Here is a 20708-nt window from a genome sequence, read left to right on the forward strand (position 1 = left end):
AACTATTAGATCCCGGCCCTGAAAGCCTTTGCAAATACATTCTCCGGAATTGTTCAAATATTTTTTTCCCAAACTGTAACACAGTGGCCCAACTGGACACTTTGGGGCACCTGATAAACTACAGGTCAAGAAGTAACCATGTTCCTTCCTTCCTTTGCCGTCGTTAGCATCTGGTCGTGAAGAATCTAGGAAGATAGCTAAAAACTGCTCGATTTACTTATCCTTATGAATATGTCAATTCCATTTTTAGCACCACTGACACAAGAAGTTATCATCTCTTACCACAGTGCATGGCCATTGAAGTCATGCATTATGTTCACTGGGAAGGTAGTACTTTCCTTGCTGGCTCATCTTATCCCACAGGACGGTTGGAAGCAGAAAAGGAGAGGTGAGAGCTTTATGCCCTACCTTGAGATTCCTGCTTTGAGGGAAAGTGAAAAAAGAAAAATGGAAAGAATTGTATGCATAAGTGGCTTATACAGTACCAATTTTGTAGTCAGGACCAAGTTGTAGCATTATGAGGGTGGGGGAATCTTCTGTTCACCTTCTCCCCACCTCGTCTTCTCCTTCCCTCCCCAAAAATAGACGTCTGTCAGCTTTTTCTCATAGTTCAGTATATTAATATGTGCCAGTCTAGGAGCTTAAAAATTAAGGGTCAAACAAGGCAATAAGGTTGCTATGTGATTAGAGTCAGTGCCTCTGGGAAGTGGTGGAATATGGGCTGCTTGCTATAGTACACAATTTTCCTCCCATCTATATCCAGCAGGATTTATTTTGTGATTCAACATGGGTAATGTGAACTCAGGCTTAGTTTATGAGTCTGATTGCTGAGGTACTCTTTGTGAAATCTGTTGCTGGAGGGGAAAAAAGTTAATTGCAGGAAGTGTTTAGCTGGATCCCAAGAAAGTTATGTTTTCCCTAATAAGTGGTATCTCCAGATTGCTGTTTGCCATGGAAAGGATACCCCCTGGCATGGTGCTTTTAATCAACCATTCTCACCCCCCCCCTTTTTTGCCATGGCCATAACACAATATAGTATAAAAGAAATATAGCATGAATCAAGATTGTATAAGTCGCATAACGTACCTGTGACGATCGCCCACGTCACTCATGCCATTCATATTCATGAACTGATTTGCATGAACCTATGAGAGGACTGGAGAGGTGGAGTCAGCAGCTACATAGGGCTTGGCGGGAGAAGCAGGAGTCAGATAGGGCTGGTTAGTCAGAGAGAGAGGGAACAGATACAGTGGTGCCTCGACGTACGACCATAATCCACACCAAACCAAAAACACAGCCAACCCCAGCAGAACACTGTGGGGCTGGGGGAAAAAACACAATCGTCCCCACACACAGCCACCCCCAGTGGAATGCTGTGGAGGTGGGGGGAAAAAACACACACCCCACACAGCCAGCCCCAGTGAAATGCCATGGGGCCGGGGGGGGGGGGAAACACAAACCCCCTCCATACAGCCAGCCCCAGGGAACGGCATGGGGCTGGGGAAAAAGCCACAACCCCCCCACAGCCAGCCTGAACATGATGGGGCTGGGGGAAAAACCCCACACCAAAACACAAAAAAGTCACAGCACATAAACATAACCCCCCAACCCACCCTGCAAAACAAAGTAAATGTACTTATTCAGCAGCAGAAAGCAGCACCAAGCAGTCCGAAGCCTCCTCCGATCGCACTCACTCTAACCGTTGGGGCAAAAGAGCTACAAAGAAGCAGCCTCTTCACATACCAACAGTTAGCAAATTTGAATTCCCCGCCTTTTTCCCTGCCTTTTTCTTGTCGCAACTCGAAGCTCTGGCCACAAGTTGAAGCAAAATTTTGCAGCAGGAGCTGGTCGCAACTTGCAATGATCATAAGTCGGGACTGTAGCGGAATGCAAAAAGACAACATCATTCCTGCCTGTCTATCACAGGAGGTCAAAGGGGAGGAGCCAAGAATAGAGCAGGAGGGGTGGAGCCAGAGAGACAGTTAGAGAGTTGGAGAGACAGTTAGACAGAGACAGAGTTAGGCTTAGGGACAGTTGAAGATGTGGAATGAGAGGGTTTAGGAGAACGAAGGAGAGGGTTAGTGAATAGAGCTAAGGGTGTTAGGAGAGGAAATTGAGAAGTTTAAAACACATTGAACAAGCAGGAATGAACTTATAAGCACTATAAAAGAGACACTGATGGAAAGCAAAGTGATTGACTACATGATCCAATATATATTAACCCCGAACCAGTTCATATGTGATTTACCTTTTGATTTGTTTAACAATAAAAGAATATAATTACAACTCTTTCCTAAGTTCTATAGCACTCAGCATTGGCAGCACAAATAACATAAATTGGTATTAGGAGAATACCTGGTGGCAGCAAAAAAGGGCGTGTGTTCCTTTGTGGAGCCCAAGGAAATAGGGGCAACAAAGGGTAGATCACCACAGGGATGTTCGTAAGTCAAGGCACCACTGTACTGAGAGAAATAGAGCTGGTTAGGAAAAAAAGTGAAGAAGATGGTAATGATATAGCAAGAGAAAATAAGTATGTACTGAGAGAACTGTTGATGAATTGCTTGATAAACTGTTGATAAATTGCTTACTGAGATAACTGTTAATGAATTATTACACAGTTGTATAATGTATATCTGCAGAATTTCTGTTATTATTCAATCTGCTTCACTCCAATAAATAAGTTCTGCTTCTGTTCACAAGACGTGTTCTGACAAACGTCATTTATATTGTGGACTGAGGTAATCCACTGGTGGCAGCGAGAAAAAAATTCGACATGAGCCTTTGTGAGGGAAAAACAAGCAGGGGCCACAAGGGCAAATGCCACAATTCATGTCCAGCGGTGGGATACAAAATAATCCAGTAAAGCCAAAGTTTAAGGGTGCATTTCCTAGAGTCGTAGGTACCTTCTTAGTCAGAGGTCTGTGGTGAAGAAGTGGGTGACCTGCTAGAGCTTTTGTGGAAGAGCTTAGTGGTGGGGCTTCTGAACGCAGATCTGGGGGAACTAAACATAGGGAACCGACTCTAAAGGAAAAAATTCTTTTTTTTTTGTTACCTCAAGATTTGAAAGACCCAGTGGGCTAGCTTGAAATCCAAGGCTCTGAGAGATAAGGGAGCAGTAGTGGATCAAAAGTGGAAGCCAGGGTCAGAGCGGATCTGTGGTGATAGGAAAATAAAAAGCAGGGGCTTGAAAATAGAATTTGTTTTGTTTCTGGAGGCAAGAAGGTTGTCTCAGACCAAGAAACATTGTGGCTTATGTGATGCCAGAAAAAGTGTAGCCATATTTAGCTGCCGAGTGAAAGCTATATAGTACCCCAGAAAAATACTGGGGGGGAAAACAGCAGTAAAAGTATTTTAAAAAGAGGCTTGACTAACTCAGCAATAGAAATCAGTTCCTTTTTTATTAAGAAAGTACATACTTATGCCACCCAAAAGAACTAAAAAACCAGTAATGGAGGAAATTGATCCTCAAAAGGTTAAAGGGAATGGGAATGGAGACCCTCAAATACTTGAGGAATCCTCAAGGGAAGTATTCAAAGCTCTCTAGATCTGGAGAAATGGAAACTGGAACAGGAATTTAGCTTAGAGAAAAGGAACTAGAAATTAAAGCCAGGACTGAAGAGAAACCTCAGGAACTACAGCTCAAAGCTGAGCAATAAAAAAGACAAATGGAATTTCAAATAGAGATGAAAAGACTGGATATTGCTGCTCAAAATAATTATAACAGTAACAACTCTAGTGAGGGAAATCTCTCAAAAATCAATCTAAAGAAATTTCCCCAATACAGTGGTGCCTCAACTTACGAATGTCCCTACTTTCGACCATTTCGAGTTACGACCAGCTCCAGCCGCAAAATTTTGCTTCTACTTGTGACTGGAGCTTCCACTTATGAACAGAAAAAGGCAGGGAAAAAAGGTGGGAAATTCAGATTTCTGTAGGTGGTGATGAGGCTGCTTCCTTGTAGCTCTTTCACCCCAGCAGTTAAGAGAGTTTGCGATCAGAGAAGGCTGCCTAGTAAGGTAAGGTGCTGTTTTCTGCTTTTTAAAAACTCTTCTGGGTATTTTTGCAGCATGGTTTTGGGCTGGGGGGTTGTGTTTCTGTGCTCTGATGGGTCTTGGGGTTTGTTTTTTGGGGTTCCCCCCATTTCCAATGGGTCTTGGGGGTTTGTTTTTTGTTTTCCCCCATTTCCGATGGGTCTTGGGGGCTTGTTTTTTGTTCCCCCCATTTCTGATGGGTCTTGGGGGGTTGGTTGCTTTTTGGCTTTCCCCCCATTTCCAATGGGTCTTGGGGGGTTTGGTTGCTTTTGGGGGGGTTCCCCATTTACGATGGGTCTTGCATGCTTGATTGCTTTTTTCTTTTCCTTTCCCCCTTTGGCCGGAAGGGATTAATCGTGTTTCCAATGAGTCTTTCAGTGAGTTTTTTGGGTGATTTTTTGTCTTTGGCCGGAACAGATTAATTGCATTTCAGTGCATTCCTATGGGAAATAGTGCTTCGATTTATGACCATTTCGAGTTACGTCCATATTCCGGAACGGATTATGGTCGTAAGTCGAGGCACCGCTATATAGGAAAGAGGATTGCCCTGAATCTTTCCTGATTTCATTTGAGAGTGTGTGCTGGGACTTTGAGATTAAGGGTGATGAAAGGATGATAGTGTTGAGATAAAAAATAAGTGGATCTTTATTCTCAGATGACTCTGGAGCAAGCTAGAGATTTTGAGGCATATAGAAAGATTGCATATTCTAGATTTGGCAGAAATGCAGAACATCTTAGAAGAAAATTTTGTTTCCTTACCAAAAAAGCCCGAAGAATCTTATGCCCAATTGGGGCTAAATTGATTCAGTGTTTGGACAAATGGATAAAACATTAGAAAATCACTTCTACAGACCAAATGAAAAATGTAATTGGTTTAGAACAATTTTATTCAGTGTTGCCAGGGGAATTGCATTATTTAGTCAAGGACAAAAATCCTAAAAATGTATTACAGGCATTTGAATTTGCTGATTTCATTTGTGAGATTAGAGATCCTCAATTTTCTGAGGTAAAAATTGGTAGAATTTTTACCTCAGAAAATCAACAGGAGGAGAGGACCCCCACACAGTAGAGATTACCTCAGAAGTACCCAAGCTACTGGAGGCTATTTTGGAGACAGACCCTCATCTCCAGAGCACAGTCATCTGAAACGTAATAGTCCTGAGTGAAAAGTTAATAAGGCCCTTTGTTTTGAACCCAAGGCCAGTAAACGGTGTTATACATGTGGAGAGAAAGGTCATTTTTGGGCTCAGTGTAAGACTCAAAAGACTAGGGGTGTTAGCCAACATAAAGGTGGAAATTCCAATCCCTCTAAGAAGCTGTTTTGTGTACAGCATAATGGAACAGCCACTATTGCAATTGAAACTAGCAATGGAGCTGTTGCCATAGCAACACAAGTAATAGAAAGGTCAGAGAGCCAAGATTCCCCTGAGACCAGGTTTGTTCAGTGCTTTCTGATAGAAAGTAATCAGAATCTTCTACATAGCTCAAGAGATGTTATCTGTGTTAATAATAAGTATCTAGCACTGAAAGATTCTTGTTCACAAGTTACAATATGTCACCCTGATATAGTCCCTAAGGAAAATATAATAGACCATGAAAATATTTCTATTAAAGGGATTGGTTCTGAAATAGTGGTGTTGCCCATGGCAAAAATACCAATGAGATATAAGGGATGGTCAGGAATTTGGAAGGTGGTCATATCCGATCAAATTCCTGCCCTGTGTTTAATAGGTCTAGATTTAGCTGAGCATGTGCAGAGTGTTTTTGTGACAACTCGCTTTCAGGGAAGGCAAATTGAAGCCACTGAGGGAATGATGGAAATCTTCCTGAAATAAGAGAAGTGAGAGGGACAGCTGATCTAGTTATTCTGAGAAACCCTAAGAATCTATCTATCGTCAAAGAACAAAAGGAAGACCCTACCTTAAATGAATGTTTTGCACAAGTTAAGGAAATTGCACTGACCCCTGAAAATCCTGAATGATGTCCCAATTTAGGGGAAAACCCTGAGATAGAAATGGCTGAGGTGATCATATTGAAAAACTCTAATAATACTTCCTTTATTTTAGAACCGAAGGAAGATACCACCCTGATTCCGTGTTTAGTGAAAGCCAAAGAATCTCCCTTCCTGTTATCTCCTGAACACCCAGAGAGCTTCATAGTTGATAAACACCTGTTATATAGGGAGTTATATAGGGAGAAGTCCTTAGAAGTAACAGAGCCAAGCTTGGGGGGTACTTGTGGAAAGGAGAAAGGCTTGTATGAGGCCCAGGAAAGAGCATTCTGTCCTGAGGACAAAGTGGTGAGGCTGAGAACCATAGAGGAGAGTGAATTGCATAGCAGGTTCAGAACCTGTGGATTTGTTGCAGCAGAACTGGAGGGCTGAGGAGTCTAGTCACTCTGCAGTGACAAAAGCCCTTAAAACTCTGAAATGCAAACCCCTACCTAAGAAACCAAATATTAAAGATATAGAACCAGATGATGAAAATCTCAAGTGTTTAAGATTACACTTAAAAAAACATGCATGTGAATTTGAAGGTGACCCATGATAGCACGGCCATAGAAAAATTTGTCTTGCGAGTCACAAAAAAAAATCGCAAAATGCTTTGGTCTTGCGAGTTTTTCATTGCACAAGGCATTCGTCTTGCGAGGCATCACTATATAGAAATGGGAAATAATAATGGTGAGTAGCATTATTAATGTAGAGGTAATGTAATTTGTATTAATGTGAGTAGTACAAATGTTTATAATTGCATTGATTATTTTAAATGTTCAAAGTAAACATAGTAATAGAAAGAAAACTAGTATAAGGTATGTATAAGTATATGGTAAATATAATGTGTTATAAGTTGGAATATGGTATATGATTTAGGACATAACTGGTAAGCATATTATGATGATGGTGTTTTGTATGTAATGTTCCATTGTTCATAAGGGTAAACTGTAAGGTTTTCCCTCATGAAACAAACTTCTTCTTTGGGGGTTGGAATGTGACAATTGCCCATGTCACTCATGCTATTTGTATTCATGAGCTGATTTGCATGAACCTATGAGAGGACTGGACAGGTGGAGTCAGCAGCTACATGAGGCTTGGCGGGAGAAGGAGGAGTCAGATAGGGCTGGTTAGTCAGAGAGAAAGGGAACAGATACTGAGAGAGCTGCAGCTGGTTAGGAAAATAGGTATTTATTTTATTTTTTTTTTCTATTTATATCCCACCTATCTAGTCGATTAAGACCATTCTAGGCGGCTTACAACAAGGGGTACAACAATGAATAAAAGCAGTATTACATAAAAGAAACTTACAACAATAGGGCTAAACACTAGGAGACAGAAAAGAAGGGGAATCAAGAATTAGCTAGGGGGGGAAGGCCTGCCGAAACATCAGTGTTTTTAGTTGCTTTTTGAAAATACCCAGCGAGGGGGCTGCGCGAATATCAGGAGGTAAGTTGTTCCAGAGGCGAGGAGCCACCGCCAAGAAGGCCCGATTTCTTGTCTTTTCCTTCCGGGCCTCCCTCGGCGTTAGGCTCCTCAGCCTCACCTACTGGCTCACGCGAGTGACACTGGTAGATCTTGGTGGAAGAAGGCGTTCCGCCAAGTATCAAGGCCCTAAACCGTTTAGGGCTTTATACGTGAGCATCAACACTTTGAAGTCAATGCGGAATCGGATGGGCAGCCAATGCAATGCGGCCAGAGTGGGAGAAATATGTTGGTATTTTTTCACCCCACTAAGGAGTCTGGCCGCCGCATTCTGCACCACCTGAAGTTTCCGCAGCAGCCTCAAAGGCAGCCCCACGTAGAGTGCATTACAGTGGTCTAATCTTGAGATTACAAGCGCATGGACCAAAGTGGTGAGCGCTCCAACATCGAGATAGGGCCACAGCTGGGCTACCCGCCTGAGATGGTAGAAGGCGGTTCGGACCACCAACGTCACCTGGGATTCCATAGTGAGCGCCGGGTCGAGATGGATTCCCAAGCTGCGGACCCCTTCCTTAGCAGGAAGGGTCACCCCCCCAAAAGAGAGGGAGTTTCCCAAGCTCCCGACTGGGGGCGCCCACCCTTAGCACCTCCATCTTGTCCGGGTTCAGCCTCAGCCCGTTCTCCTGCATCCATTGCAGTACGGTCCCCAGGCAGCGCTGGAGGGACAGGATGGCATCTCCTGTGGTAGGTGGGAAGGAGATGTAGAGCTGAGTATCATCAGCGTACTGATGACACCGGGCTCCACACCCCCTGATGACCCCACCCAGCGGTCTCATATAGATGTTAAACAGCATTGGGGAGATTATCGACCCCTGTGGAACCCCACAGTTGAGATTCCACGGGGCCGAGACGCTCTCCCCAAGCTGCACTCTCTGGGGACGGTCCTCCAAGAAGGAGCGGAGCCAGGCCAATGCAAGGCCCCCAATTCCCAACTCGGAGAGTCTCCCCAGGAGGATACCGTGGTCAATGGTATCAAAGGCCGCTGAGATGTCGAGGAGGACCAGCAGGGACACTTTGCCCCTGTCGGCCTCCCTCAATAGGTCATCACACAGGGCGACCAATGCCGTTTCTGTGCCGTGGCGTGGCCTGAAGCCCGACTGAAATGGATCCAGGGCATCTGTTTTGTCCAGATGCGCCTGAAGCTGGTCGGCCACCACCCTCTCAACCACCTTACTTAGGAAAGAAACATTGGCGACAGGCCTGTAGTTGCCAATTTCGTCTGACACTAAACTTGGTTTCTTCCTAATGGGCCTAACGAGTGTCTCCTTGAGGGCAGATGGAAACCTGCCCTCAAGGAAAGACCCATTAATTATTGCAGTGGCCCATTCTGTTGTTGTAGGCCTGGCTGCTTTGATTAGCCAGGCCGGGCAGGGGTCAAGGGAGGAAGTGGTGGCATGACAGCGATCGAGCGCCCTGGTCACAGTGTCAGGCGTGACAGGCTGAAAGGAGTCAAAAGTTGCCGGGCAAGACGGAGCACTGGACATCTCAGCTCGACTCACTGTATTCAAAAAAGGGGACAGGTCCCGGCGGATGGCCTCCACTTTAAATTTAAAAAATGCTGCAAATTGGTCCGGTGTAAAACTAGGGGGAGGCCCATCACCCGGGCCAATTCCGGATAGGTCGCGCACTATACAGAATAATTCCACCTGCTGGTTGGACGCTTCGCTTATCCGGTTAAAGAAGTATGCCTGACTGGCAGCCTTTACCTTAGCCAGGTAAAGGTTAGTGGCAACCTTAACAGCTATCCAATTGTAATCCATCGGGTCCTTTCTCCACTTGCGCTCTAGCCGTCTCCTGATCCGCTTCAGTGCCCGGAGGTCTTGGTTAAACTAGGGCGCCGGGAGGGCTCTGCGCCGGAGAGGGCGTTTAGGTGCGATCATGTCTACAGCCCTAACTGCGGCGGCGAACCAGCTGTCGGTCAGAGCCTCAACAGGAGCGCCAGCCAGGTCAGCCGAAACACCTCTCATGGCATCCTGGAATCCAATTGGATCCAGTAGCCTTCGAGGGCAGACCATAACAATAGGAGGGCCATGTTGAGGTTACATTTTATTAGGTGGTGGTCCGACCATGACAGAGGGACCGACTCAAGGTCAGTCACTATTGGACCACTCTCGCTCCAACTGGAGGAAAAAAACAGGTCAAGTGTGTGGCCGCCCACGTGGGTGGGGCCGGTGACATGTTGGGACATGTTCAAGAAGGCCATGGTCTCCAGGAACTCAAGAGCTGGTCCGGAAATCTCTGCCTCCGCATGGACGATGAAGTCCCCCAAAACCAACAGCTTTGGGGAACCCAACAGTGCCGCGGAGACAAAGTCCACCAGCTCCGGTAGGGAAATGGCTGGGTCGCGGGGAGCACGGTAGCCCAGCAAGATCCCAATACCGTCCCTGGCCCCTATCGACATGTGGAGAGCCTCCAGACCCAGTTTTACCACCGAGGAGCGCCTAGTAACCTCCAAGATGGATTTATAGACAATGGCACCTACCCCCTGTCCTTCCAGTCTGCCCTGGTGTTGGACAGCATAACCAGGCGGACAGATGAGTGCTGGGGGGGGACCCCCCTCTCCGCCAATCCATGTTTCGGTTATGCTGAAATAGGTAGACAAGGCGGTAATGATATAGCAAGAGAAAAGAAGTATGTACTGAGAGAACTGTTGATGAATTGCTTATGTATAATGTGTATCTGAAGAACTTCTGTTATTATTCAATCTGCTTCACTCCAATAAATAAGTTCTGTTTCTGTTCACACGGGACGTGTTCTGACAAACGTCATTTATATTGTGGATTGAGGTTACCTACTGGTGGCAGCAAGAAGAAAACACGATGTGAGCCTTTGTGAGGGAAAGACAAGAAGGGGCCACAAGGGCAAAGAGTAGCTGAGGTACTCTTCTTTGTGAAATCTGTTGGTAGAGGGAGAAAAAGTTAATTGTGGGAAGTATTTAGCTGGATCCCAAGAACAGCCTCTCCTTTTTTTGGCCATGACCATAATACAATATAGTATAAAAGAAATATAGCCTGAATCAAGATTGTATAAGTCGCATAATGTACCTTATAAGGTGGTATGTGAAGAATTGTTTCCAGTCTTTGCCCCCCTCAAATGTGTTGGAGCCCCCAGGGGGCCACATACCCCCCACAAGAATGGCTGCTTTAAAGGGTGCCTTGACAGAGCTTCCAGATGAGACTTATACAGTATTGTGCAGTACCCCTGCCTCTATCAGAATTCTTTGAGAAGGCAAGACGATTCTTGTTCTCTCACTATTGCCTTCCTTTTCCTTAACACAAAATGAAAATAGCTAATGCATCAGGAGGAAGGTGAGGGTGAAGGGTTGCCTTCCAGTGTGGAAAGTGGTTTAGATCCAGTTGTAGAGCAAGCTGCCTGGCCACAAGCCCATGAAGGACGTCTGACCCTCCTCTTCTGTGCCAACGCCAGCGGGTACCTGAAGATAAAGCCCTTGCTGGTGTATCACTCGGAGAATCACCAGGCTTTCAAGAAGCACAAGGTCAACAAAGGCCAGCTGGGTGTGTTGTGGTGATCCAACGCTAAGGCTTGGGTCGCACGCGTCCTGTTTGTGGTCAATCTGGCTTTTGGCCCTGCTGTCAAGCAGTACCTGCTAGACAATGACCTGCCGCTGAAGGCCCTGCTCCTGATGGACAATGCTCCTGCTCATCCTCCAGGCCTTGAGGAAGACTTGTTAGAGGAGTTCAGCTTCATTAAAATCATGTTCCTGCCACCTAACACTACCCCGGTACTCCAGGCAATGGACCAGCAGGTGATTGCCAGTTTCAAGAAATGGTACACTAAGGAGCTTTTCAGGCACTGCTTCGAGGTAACTGATTGCACAAACCCCACCCTGCATGAATTCTGGAGGGACCACTTTGACATTGTCAGCTGCTTGAAGTTGATCACCATAGCCTGGGATGGGATCAGCCAGAGAAATCTTAATTCTGCTTGGCGCAACCTGTGGCCAGACTGTGTGGCAACAAGTGACTCTGATGTTTTTGCGCCTGCACCAGAGTCAACAGTGATGGAGGACATTGTTACCTTGGGGAGGACCATGGGTCTCGAGGTCACAGAGGACATCTGTGACCTGGTGGAGTGCCACAACCAGGAGCTGTCCACCCAGGAGCTGGTCGAACTGCAGGCAGAGGCGACGGAGGAGCAGGCCACTTTGGAAGAGGAAGAAGAGCTGGGGAGGAATAGCTGTCCACCACTAAAGTGAAGGAGCTCTTAGAACAGTGGCAAAATGTGCGGACTCAAGCACAGTGGTACCACCCAGACAAGGTTCTGGCACATGACCTTTCAAACACATATGACGAAAGGATCATGTCCCCTTTCAGAGGGATGCTGAAAAGGTGGAAGAAGCAGCTGACCATGGAGAGGTTCCTCGACAAAGAGGCCAAAACAGGAAGAGGAACCTGCTGCTTCTACCAGCGGTGCCCAGTTGCCTTCTTCCTCCTCCCTTGTCCTCCTAGAAGCCTTGAGGTCAAGGCTTAAAGCCTTCTCCCAGTTGACCATCATTAGGGCCATTGCCAGACAGACCCTCTGCAGCTCTGGGAATGTAAAAGACTGCTGCTGTGATGTGGAGACAGTTCTGTCTGCCTCCAGTTTCCTGATTTAAAACACTGGTACTGGTGGTTTAGAGACTTCAACCTCACTTGTTCATTTTAAAATGTGAAATGTAAAAAGTTTCGGTACTGTTGGTTTCTGTATGTTTAAATGCCTTGAAAATGCACTTTCTGAAGAGTTTTGCACAATCCAAGGATTGTTAGTGACTGTTTCTGTTCAGATTCAGTGAGGGCAGATGTTCCTGCCTCACGTTTGCTGAGTTTTAAATGTTTATCTATGATGTTTAAAAAGTAAAAGTACTTTGACTTAAATTTTTGAAATCCTCTGCACAATATGTATGGCTTTAAAGAGCACTTATTAAACCCTTTTAAAACCAAATTTGACTTTGTTCTGACTTTTTTTGCCCATAGGAGCACATTAAGTAGATTTCAATGGATTCCTATGGGAAAACGCATTTCGCAAGACAACATTAACTGTGGAATGAATTAAATTTGTCTTGCGAGGCACCACTGTATGTAAATGGACATCCTGTTCTAAGATGACATTGTGATACATGAATGCAGGTCTCTGTGTCTGTCTAGTATAACAGGAGAGATCTTTGCATGTCAGGCTCCCCTTCTGTGGCTTTTGTATTACTAAAAGTATGCCAGTCTTTCTTTTCCTGGCTGTTGAATTGCAGTCCTTTAAAGATCAAAATATAATCAAATAAAAAATGAATGGCTATTTGGTAAATCCGAAATATATATTATTTCTATTCTGGGTGCAAAAAAATCTCAAAGTTTTAAGCATTTTTTTAAAATGGGGGGGGGGAGTGGTAGGGTGGTGGAAAGAAGCAACAAAAAGATTATAGCGGTAATTACATTTATTTGGCACTTCTGTGTGCTTTGTGAAGTGGAAGGACTGGCAAAATGAGGATGCAACCTTTTTCATGCTCTGTTGCTAATTTAATACTTTTTCCAGTAGAAAAGGCATTTGCTTTCAGCTAATTTAGTTTGGCGATCTTCAAGGCTGTTTCCTAAACACAAGACTGAGAAGAGTGTGAAAAGTAGCAGCTAAAACTAAAAGTATTGAGAAATATGACCTAAGGAAATGAGTGGGACCAAGTTTGCTTTAGGAGTTGTACTAGGAAGATGTATTGTCTAGTCACCCTGAAGGGTGTGCATGTGGGGAGGGGAGGCTCTCACTGTTTATTTTTACATTGGTGATAATTGCACTGACTGGAAGGAAAAAATAGTCCATCTAAGAGGCAAATGCCTTTTATTTCCATTTAACAAAATTAAAGGATGAACAACTCCCACTGTCCTCAAACCAGCGATGTTTACAGTGGTGCCTCGCAAGAAGAATGCCTCGCCAGATTAAGAACTCGCAAGACAAAGCATTTTGCGATTGTTGTGGCTTTTTCTATGGCTTTTTCTATGGTCGTGCTTTGCAAGACGATTCCCCCCCCCCGCAAGAGCGATGGGCAGAGGTCCAGCATACATGAGGTGCTATCACCTCTCCAAAGATCCTGTCCACACCATCAGGCTGCACCAAGTGAAACATCTCCATTATAACAGGACAAGAAAGGGCTAACATTATACCAGCAGGACCTGTGTCAACTGCAGCATCTAAGTTAGAGCGGATCTGAATTGCGTTCTCTGCAAAGTGCTATGCGTCGAGTAGTCAGTGTCCTCCTCCTTCTCTTGCAACAGGCTCTTGACCACCTTCTTGAAAGTGCTCCCCTTGACGGCTCTGTGAAGATGCAATGGTGGCAGACAAGAATAGCTTCTTTGCTGCCACGACTGCCGTGGAGTAGGCTTTCCAAAGAGCTCTAGCTCATGTTTGATCGGAGCCATTGTTGTTCTAGTCTCTGTCCCACTCATTTCATCATCTTCAGCTCCTCATCTCTAGTAAACCAGTTTGACTGCACTTCATTGGAGGGAACATTGAGGAGTGATCAGGTCACTAGCTTTGGCCATTTGCCTGCTCCAGAGAGCATCCAAGGCCTCAACAGGGTCACCTGCCAAGAAAGCAGGAAACGCCGAAAGAGCCACTGGGAAACTATTTCAATCCACTAGTCTCCTAATTGCCCCCCCTCCAGCTCTACAGAGGCTCAGAGTTCCAAGAAGCCTAAACCCAACCAAGTAGTGACCTGTCCATCATAGTGGAACTACTGAGAGTTCCTGTACACCCAGATCATCACCATCAAGCCCAGTAAAGAAAACCAGGCCAAGGGTGTGCTCTGCAACATGAGTGGGGCCAGGTATCACTTGGGAAAGCCCTACGGTCGTCATAGTAGACATTAAGTCTTGAGCTGCTCCTGATACGTAAACTAGTCTACGCATAGATTTATTTATTTATCTAACCTATATGCCGCCCACTCTACCCAAAGGTCTCTGGGCGGCTTACAACAATAGATGTTGATACATGTTGAGAGTTCTCCCAGCACAACTTGCCAAGGTGACTGCAACTCCTGAAAGTAGCTCAGGCAGAACCAACAGAATCCTTATTCTGTCCTGGGCACTCACTTTCAGGTACATGCACTCAACCTCACAGTCTGTCAGACAGAACACCTGGTAAATGTTATTGCATTTTGTTTGACTATTGCAACGCCTCCTCCCTGCCCCCCCCCAGGTCTGACCTACTGAGAAAGACTGCAGGTCCACTAAGCAATAAGAACCACCGTTAAATCAATTTAAGCGTTACTTAAATTGATTTATAAATTCTTATGCACATGATGAACAGGTGAAATCAATTTATTTGGGATACAAAGCAATGTTTTTTTCCTAGCTGGTTGGGAGGGGCTTTTTAAAATACTACACTTCTAAATCAGTTTAATTCAATTCAGTTTGGTGGCTGTGGATGTTGCTGTCAGTTTAATTTGCGCCCTGTTGAATGTCAGCAGCATTGGTGCCGATTCCGTTTTTTCATTCACCATCCACTTTACAGATTCTGTATATTTATCGGTAAGTTAAGCCAGATCTGCTAAATAGGCCCGAGCCAGATTTGAAAGTGTTAGTCTGGGAGACATGCTTTTGATTGGCAAAATAAAGACATTTGATTTCATTGGTAAAAGGCAATGTAAATTCCCTAACAGGGGACATTCAATATTATAAAGGCCCATTTATGCAGTGAATTATAGATACACCTTAAAAAGTATGGAGAAATATGACTGGGCCAGTCTAATGGCAGAACAGTCTTAAGTGAAAGAGAAATATAGCAGGAACTTTAGTGAGGGAAAGAAATCTAGCAGAAACTCTCTCTCTCTCTCACTATCCTTTTGTGACTTATGTCTGGGTATTTAACAATTCTTTTCAGCCAGACCTTTAATACCTTACTGAATTGAGTCACTCCATACAGCACAATGAATTTCAAATCTAACTTTAAAAGCCTGTGCGCCACAGTCCATTAAACCTTGAATACACTGTCTCACATCATCTCATACATTACTTGCATTCAGTTGCACAATTGTCTTTCATGTTAAATCTGTCTAGCGATCTGCAGCTGGGGATTGCTCGTGCCATGTGTGACAGAGTTTCCTTGTGCTTCCGTCTCACTCAAAAGTCCTTGCCGGAGATCAGAAGTGGCCATAGGCTAGGTCAGACATTGGTTTCTGTAATTTAGGGTCTCTACTGACTGGTTACAATTCCTCAGGATACAAATGCAGGAGAAGGTGTTACCTTTATAGACCTAAAGAAATTGAACAATATCCAAGTTTTCGTGGATCAGAATTGTCCATTCGCTTGGGCATGAACCAATGTTTTAGAGTCCAAAAGTTCCTGACATATGCATTGTAGATTCATGTTTCGAGAATATGATTTCCTAGAAAGGTTTAGAGTGATTTGTTTAAAGGAGCTATTTGAAGAATGGAATCACTGAGGAAAATATTTAAGCAGGCAGCTTTGTGGCAAGAAAAAACACAACAACTGCAAAACTCTGTTGTTTTTATTTTGGAACATGCAAAACACAGTCCATGCATCTGCCATTTTGAAAAAAAATCTTTTCATTCATAGCAGATAAACCCAAAGACATTTTGGCTACCAACTTCCAATAAATGTTTCAAAATGCTTTACAGTGTAAAGATAATAAGAAATTTAGCAAAATCTGAACAAACCTGTATAAAAAACAGATACAGATAACTTTTCATTTCAAGGCGACATGCTGTAATGTAAAGAGTTACAATTTTGTTTTTTTTTCTCATAAAAAGTTTTCAACAATATAGTTGCTTAAACGTTACCTGCAAGCCTTTAGGCTACACATGCAAAACCCCCCAAAAAACAAAACAAAAAACAAAAACAAGAGAGAGAGAGAGAGAGAGAGTTAAAAATCACCAAAACGTGCTATTTTCATTTAAATACAGGAGTTGTTAGTAGTAGTATTTCTGAACTCTGTAAAAGTGTCCAGGGAAGTTCAGGGAGCTAGTGTCCTGGAAGACTCGTACTCCGACATACATTTTGGCTTAATTGCTTTCCCATTGTAATAGTCCACCACTTGGTTTGGAACTTCGGCCAAAACACTTTTTGCTAATGCTGCGGGGGAAGCCTGCAGGAAATGGTAGAAAAACAGCATTTGTTAACTCACGTCTGGCCAAAGGTTGTCAACATTTTCATAACCAACAGTTCAAGGAACAGAACAACAGGATTGGCTTGTTTTTTGGGGGGCTTCCTCTTAGTCTAGCTAATTACCTGTGGGATCGCTAAATATGGCAAGTACAGTCAGATGAAACTGGCTGGGTTTTTATGGAAGTGAGTAATTGGCAGTGTCTGTAATTTACATGAGACAGAAATTAAGATACAAGAATGTGCCCATGTTTTTGTGGGTGCTGATGCATGATTCACACATAATTTGCTGTTTTAAATAACTTTCTTCTCTTTTTGAAATTCCTCTGCTTTTTAAAGTGTAGGGACATACAATTTGTCTTTACTGAGTAACTTAATACAATTTTAAAAGTCACTATATACCGTATTTTTCCATGTATAAGACGTCCCCATGTATAAATGCCCCCACTTTTCTAACCCCAAATTAAGAAATCTAAGTGGGGCGTAGCAAGTATAGGGGGAAAGGGATCAAAGTACTGCAGGACCACTTTGATCCCTGCTTTCTTCCTTCGTGCTAAGCCCCACAGGGCTTAGCAAAAGGAGGGGAAAAGGGATCAAATTATCCCATGACTGCATGATCGTTTTGATCCCTTGCCCCCTTAACACCATGGGATTGCTTTTAGCCTTTCCACCTCCTTTTACTAAGCCCCATGGGACTTAGTAAGCAGAGGGGAAAGCAAGGATCAAAGCCATCCTGCAGCGCTTTGAGCCCTGCTTTAATTTTGCTAAAGCTTAGCAAGTGGAGGGGAAAACAGGGATCAAAGCCCTGCAGGATCACTTTGATCCTTGCTTTCCCCTCCACTTGTTTTCTCTCTCCTTAGCTTACTTCTATGTATAAGACGACCCTCAATTTTTAGTCTAAAGATTTCAGACAAATGTATAGTCTTATACATGGAAAAATACAGTAAATACAGAAACAAAGACGTGTGTGAACTTTCCAGTGCCTCTAAGGAAACGGCACCCAGTCATAAAGATGAAGGAGTTGCCTTTTAAGCCTTTCCCTTAAAGGGGCAAGTCCTCCATATTTCAAGGTACTGCTCACAGAGCTGCCCCACCATGAGCAGTGGATCTGCTATTCCTTCAATATATATTGTCGAATCACACACATGTTCCTCCAGAAACTAGTGTTTCCACCAATAATTGCCACTCTCTATTGTCCACCAGGGTAAAGTTCAAGCTTTTAGAAAATGGCAAGTAGCTGTAATAAAAAGCTTGTCAAAGAAGAAAAAGGCCATTGTCCTTTTCTGTCAGGGAGATAACATGCAAGATTTTCAACTCTAATTATACAGTAGCAAGAGTTTTTAAAAGTCCAGCTGTCTTTTCTGTATATGAGAATCATGCAGGCATCAAATACCACCCCTAATCTACAATTATTTAATGTAATGGTATTACATACTTGTACTTCATAATATATTTGAAACGTACTATATATAGGCAGAACTCTAGTTGCCCTTAACATGGGAGTCTCATTGACTTCAGAAAAAGTTACTTCTGAATAGGATGTACTTGAATATGCTGTTAATGTACGCTAAAATTTACCTTTGTATCTTCTTCTATTTTAGTCATTTGCTGAACATTCTGGATAAGTATAGAGCATTTGCATTTGCACTGTGACCTAACACAGTCTTATTAAAATTCAAAGGTATTTAATCATTTGTAACACTGAACAATACCACTGGATAGTGAGTATCTATGCCTATTCAATTTTATTAACTAGAAAACATGTAAATTCAACACTGAATATATAATACTAGTTCCTGGGTAACTACTTCAACTGTAACAATTAGCAGTTTATCACTTGCTAACAATACAAAGTAAAGATGGGCATGAAGTACTTCGTGCTCCTTCATCCTACATTGTCTGCATAGCTGCCATATGTTCCCCTCCTCCACTCCCCTCACTGCCACCTCCACTCACCAACTGGTGCACATTGCTTCTTCCCTCCCTGTCACGCAATCTTCCAGTCTGGGCAGGAGCCCAGACTCCCCTTCTCTGCCTCTTCTGGCAGCTGGCCACTCAAAAGCAGTGGAGTAAGAATACCTGCCCCGCCTCCTTGTTTAAGTGGCCAGCTGCTGGAGGAGGCAGAGAAGTGAAGTCCAGGGTTTTCCCCAGACTAGAAGGTCATACAGCAGGGAGGGAAGGAGCAGCAATGCATGCTGGCTGGTGAATGGAGGTACTGGCAAGAAGGGTGGGGGAAGGGAACACAGAGAACTTGTGCTGCTGTGCAGATGGCTTAGAGAAAGGGGAACAAAGTACTTCATGCCCATCTCTAATACAAAGAGTGGATAGTGGACAGAGCAACTGACTATGCCTGGGTTCTAATCCCGCTCAGCCCTGGAACCTTACTGGGAGAGTGGAACTAGTCAAACTATTCCTTGAATATCTCTTACCTTGAAAGCTCTATCAGAATCACAATAAGTCATTTCTGACTTGACACCATATAATAAAAAAAAAAAACAATACAAACATTTCAGGTAGGGGAAGCAACCTCCACAGAGTAAAGCTGGGAGATATGGAATAGAAAAACATCATCTAGGTGTTTTTTAAAATGGTCTTCCTCTCCATTGTTGAATGATGCTTTACAACGTAATCTTACACATATCAAATCGGAGGAAACATTGACTGGGTTCAATGGAATGTACTCCCAGATAAACCAGAGTTGCAGACACAATGAATTCATTGTTAATCACTGAAGTATTTAAATGAAAATGTAAAATAATACAGTAGAAAATTAGACAACTACAAACAATGAAGATTAGATGTGTGTTTTTTAAAAAATTGTTAGGATGGACATTTGTATTTCCATCCTAAATAAATGCAGAAATAAATCCCACTGAATTTACTTTTGATTAAATGTGATTTGCAGCATCACTAAGAAAGCTAGCAGCCTTTAATATGCAAATTTTTACAGACGATAAAAGATGACAGCTACTTTCTTTCTAGGATGAAAGTTGCTCAGTACCAAAACTGCAGAAGCAGGAGATTAGGACATAAGAGCTGTAAAACTCTACCGTGTATTTGCTTTCTTTGAAGTGACATATCATAGGGCCTGGAAGCAATATGCTGGCAGCACCTTTGTATGGCTGACTCCCCAGCCACTATCGCCTAAGACAGTGACTGGCTCCTCTTTTTGTCCTCTCAAGGACTTTGCTGATTTATTCACTCACACTTTACTAGTGAAGAGTAAACTAATTGAATTCGGTGCCACTTCAACTTGCCATGATTCTATTAAATTCCATTGTTTTCCTTGGGATTTCTCTCTATATAACTTAAATCTGGATCCAAATGGTTTCTTAGCTCCTGCCATGTACTACAAAGATGGGAGTCAGTGGAGGAGTTTCCAAGTACCTGTTTTGGTTTCCTATACTCGAATGCAGAGCAGTGCCATATCCCCAGCCCAGCCTGCCCTCACTCCCACAGAGGAACAGTGAATTCCAGTACATGGATGCTAAAGTGGGTCAAAGAATCCCATGTCACTCCTCCAGCGAGTTCAGTAGCTGAAGAACAGCTCCCTGAGCAACAGAATTTTACAGCAGGTGGACAGGAAGAAAATAGAGGGGATATTAAATTGTTCCTACTTTATTACCTTTCATCACGGACTAATTTTAGATTTAGAAATATCCAAATGAGACCTGCTATTGTCTCCACATCATCCTTTCCAGCCACCTGAAACTGTTATACAAGGGGTTTGGGAATCTTCTTGCAGTAGGCAGTAATGCCAAGGGAAAGGAAAGCCCTGGAATGAGGCAAAGACATCTTCCAAGAGCAGCCCATGTGGGCTTTCGCCCCACTTCCTTGTCAGCCCCCTGCACTGCAGACTACCACATGAAGCAGCTTCTTCTTATCTGTTGTGTAGCATTATGAGGGCTGGAGGGAAAGTAATGAGAAATAGGAATTGGGGAAGTCCAAAACTCAATTGCATGTGTCTGAAGCTAGACAGAGCTTTATGATTAGTTTCCTGTTCTTGTGTATCTTTGCATAACCCACTAACAGTAATCCTATATCAACTCAGTCTGAAGTCAGTCCTAATGAATTCATTGCATATAAGGCTATATTGTCGCC

General features: G+C 43.7%; 1 protein-coding gene across 3 annotated transcripts in view; it reads right to left on the bottom strand.

Annotated features, from left to right (window-relative positions):
- Positions 1-15975: 15975 nt before the first annotated feature.
- CPNE4 (copine 4) overlaps positions 15976-20708 on the bottom strand; it is a 262001-nt gene continuing 257268 nt past the window's right edge. For all 3 annotated transcript variants that reach the window (XM_078377351.1, XM_078377352.1, XM_020806875.3), the window contains one exon: positions 15976-16590. In XM_078377351.1, the coding sequence (XP_078233477.1) occupies positions 16459-16590 (132 nt within the window). In that variant the 3' untranslated portion in view covers positions 15976-16458. The remainder of the gene's footprint in view (positions 16591-20708) is intronic.

Source organism: Pogona vitticeps, chromosome 6 (genome assembly GCF_051106095.1).
Source record: "Pogona vitticeps strain Pit_001003342236 chromosome 6, PviZW2.1, whole genome shotgun sequence".
In the NCBI taxonomy this organism is placed as follows: domain Eukaryota; kingdom Metazoa; phylum Chordata; class Lepidosauria; order Squamata; family Agamidae; genus Pogona; species Pogona vitticeps.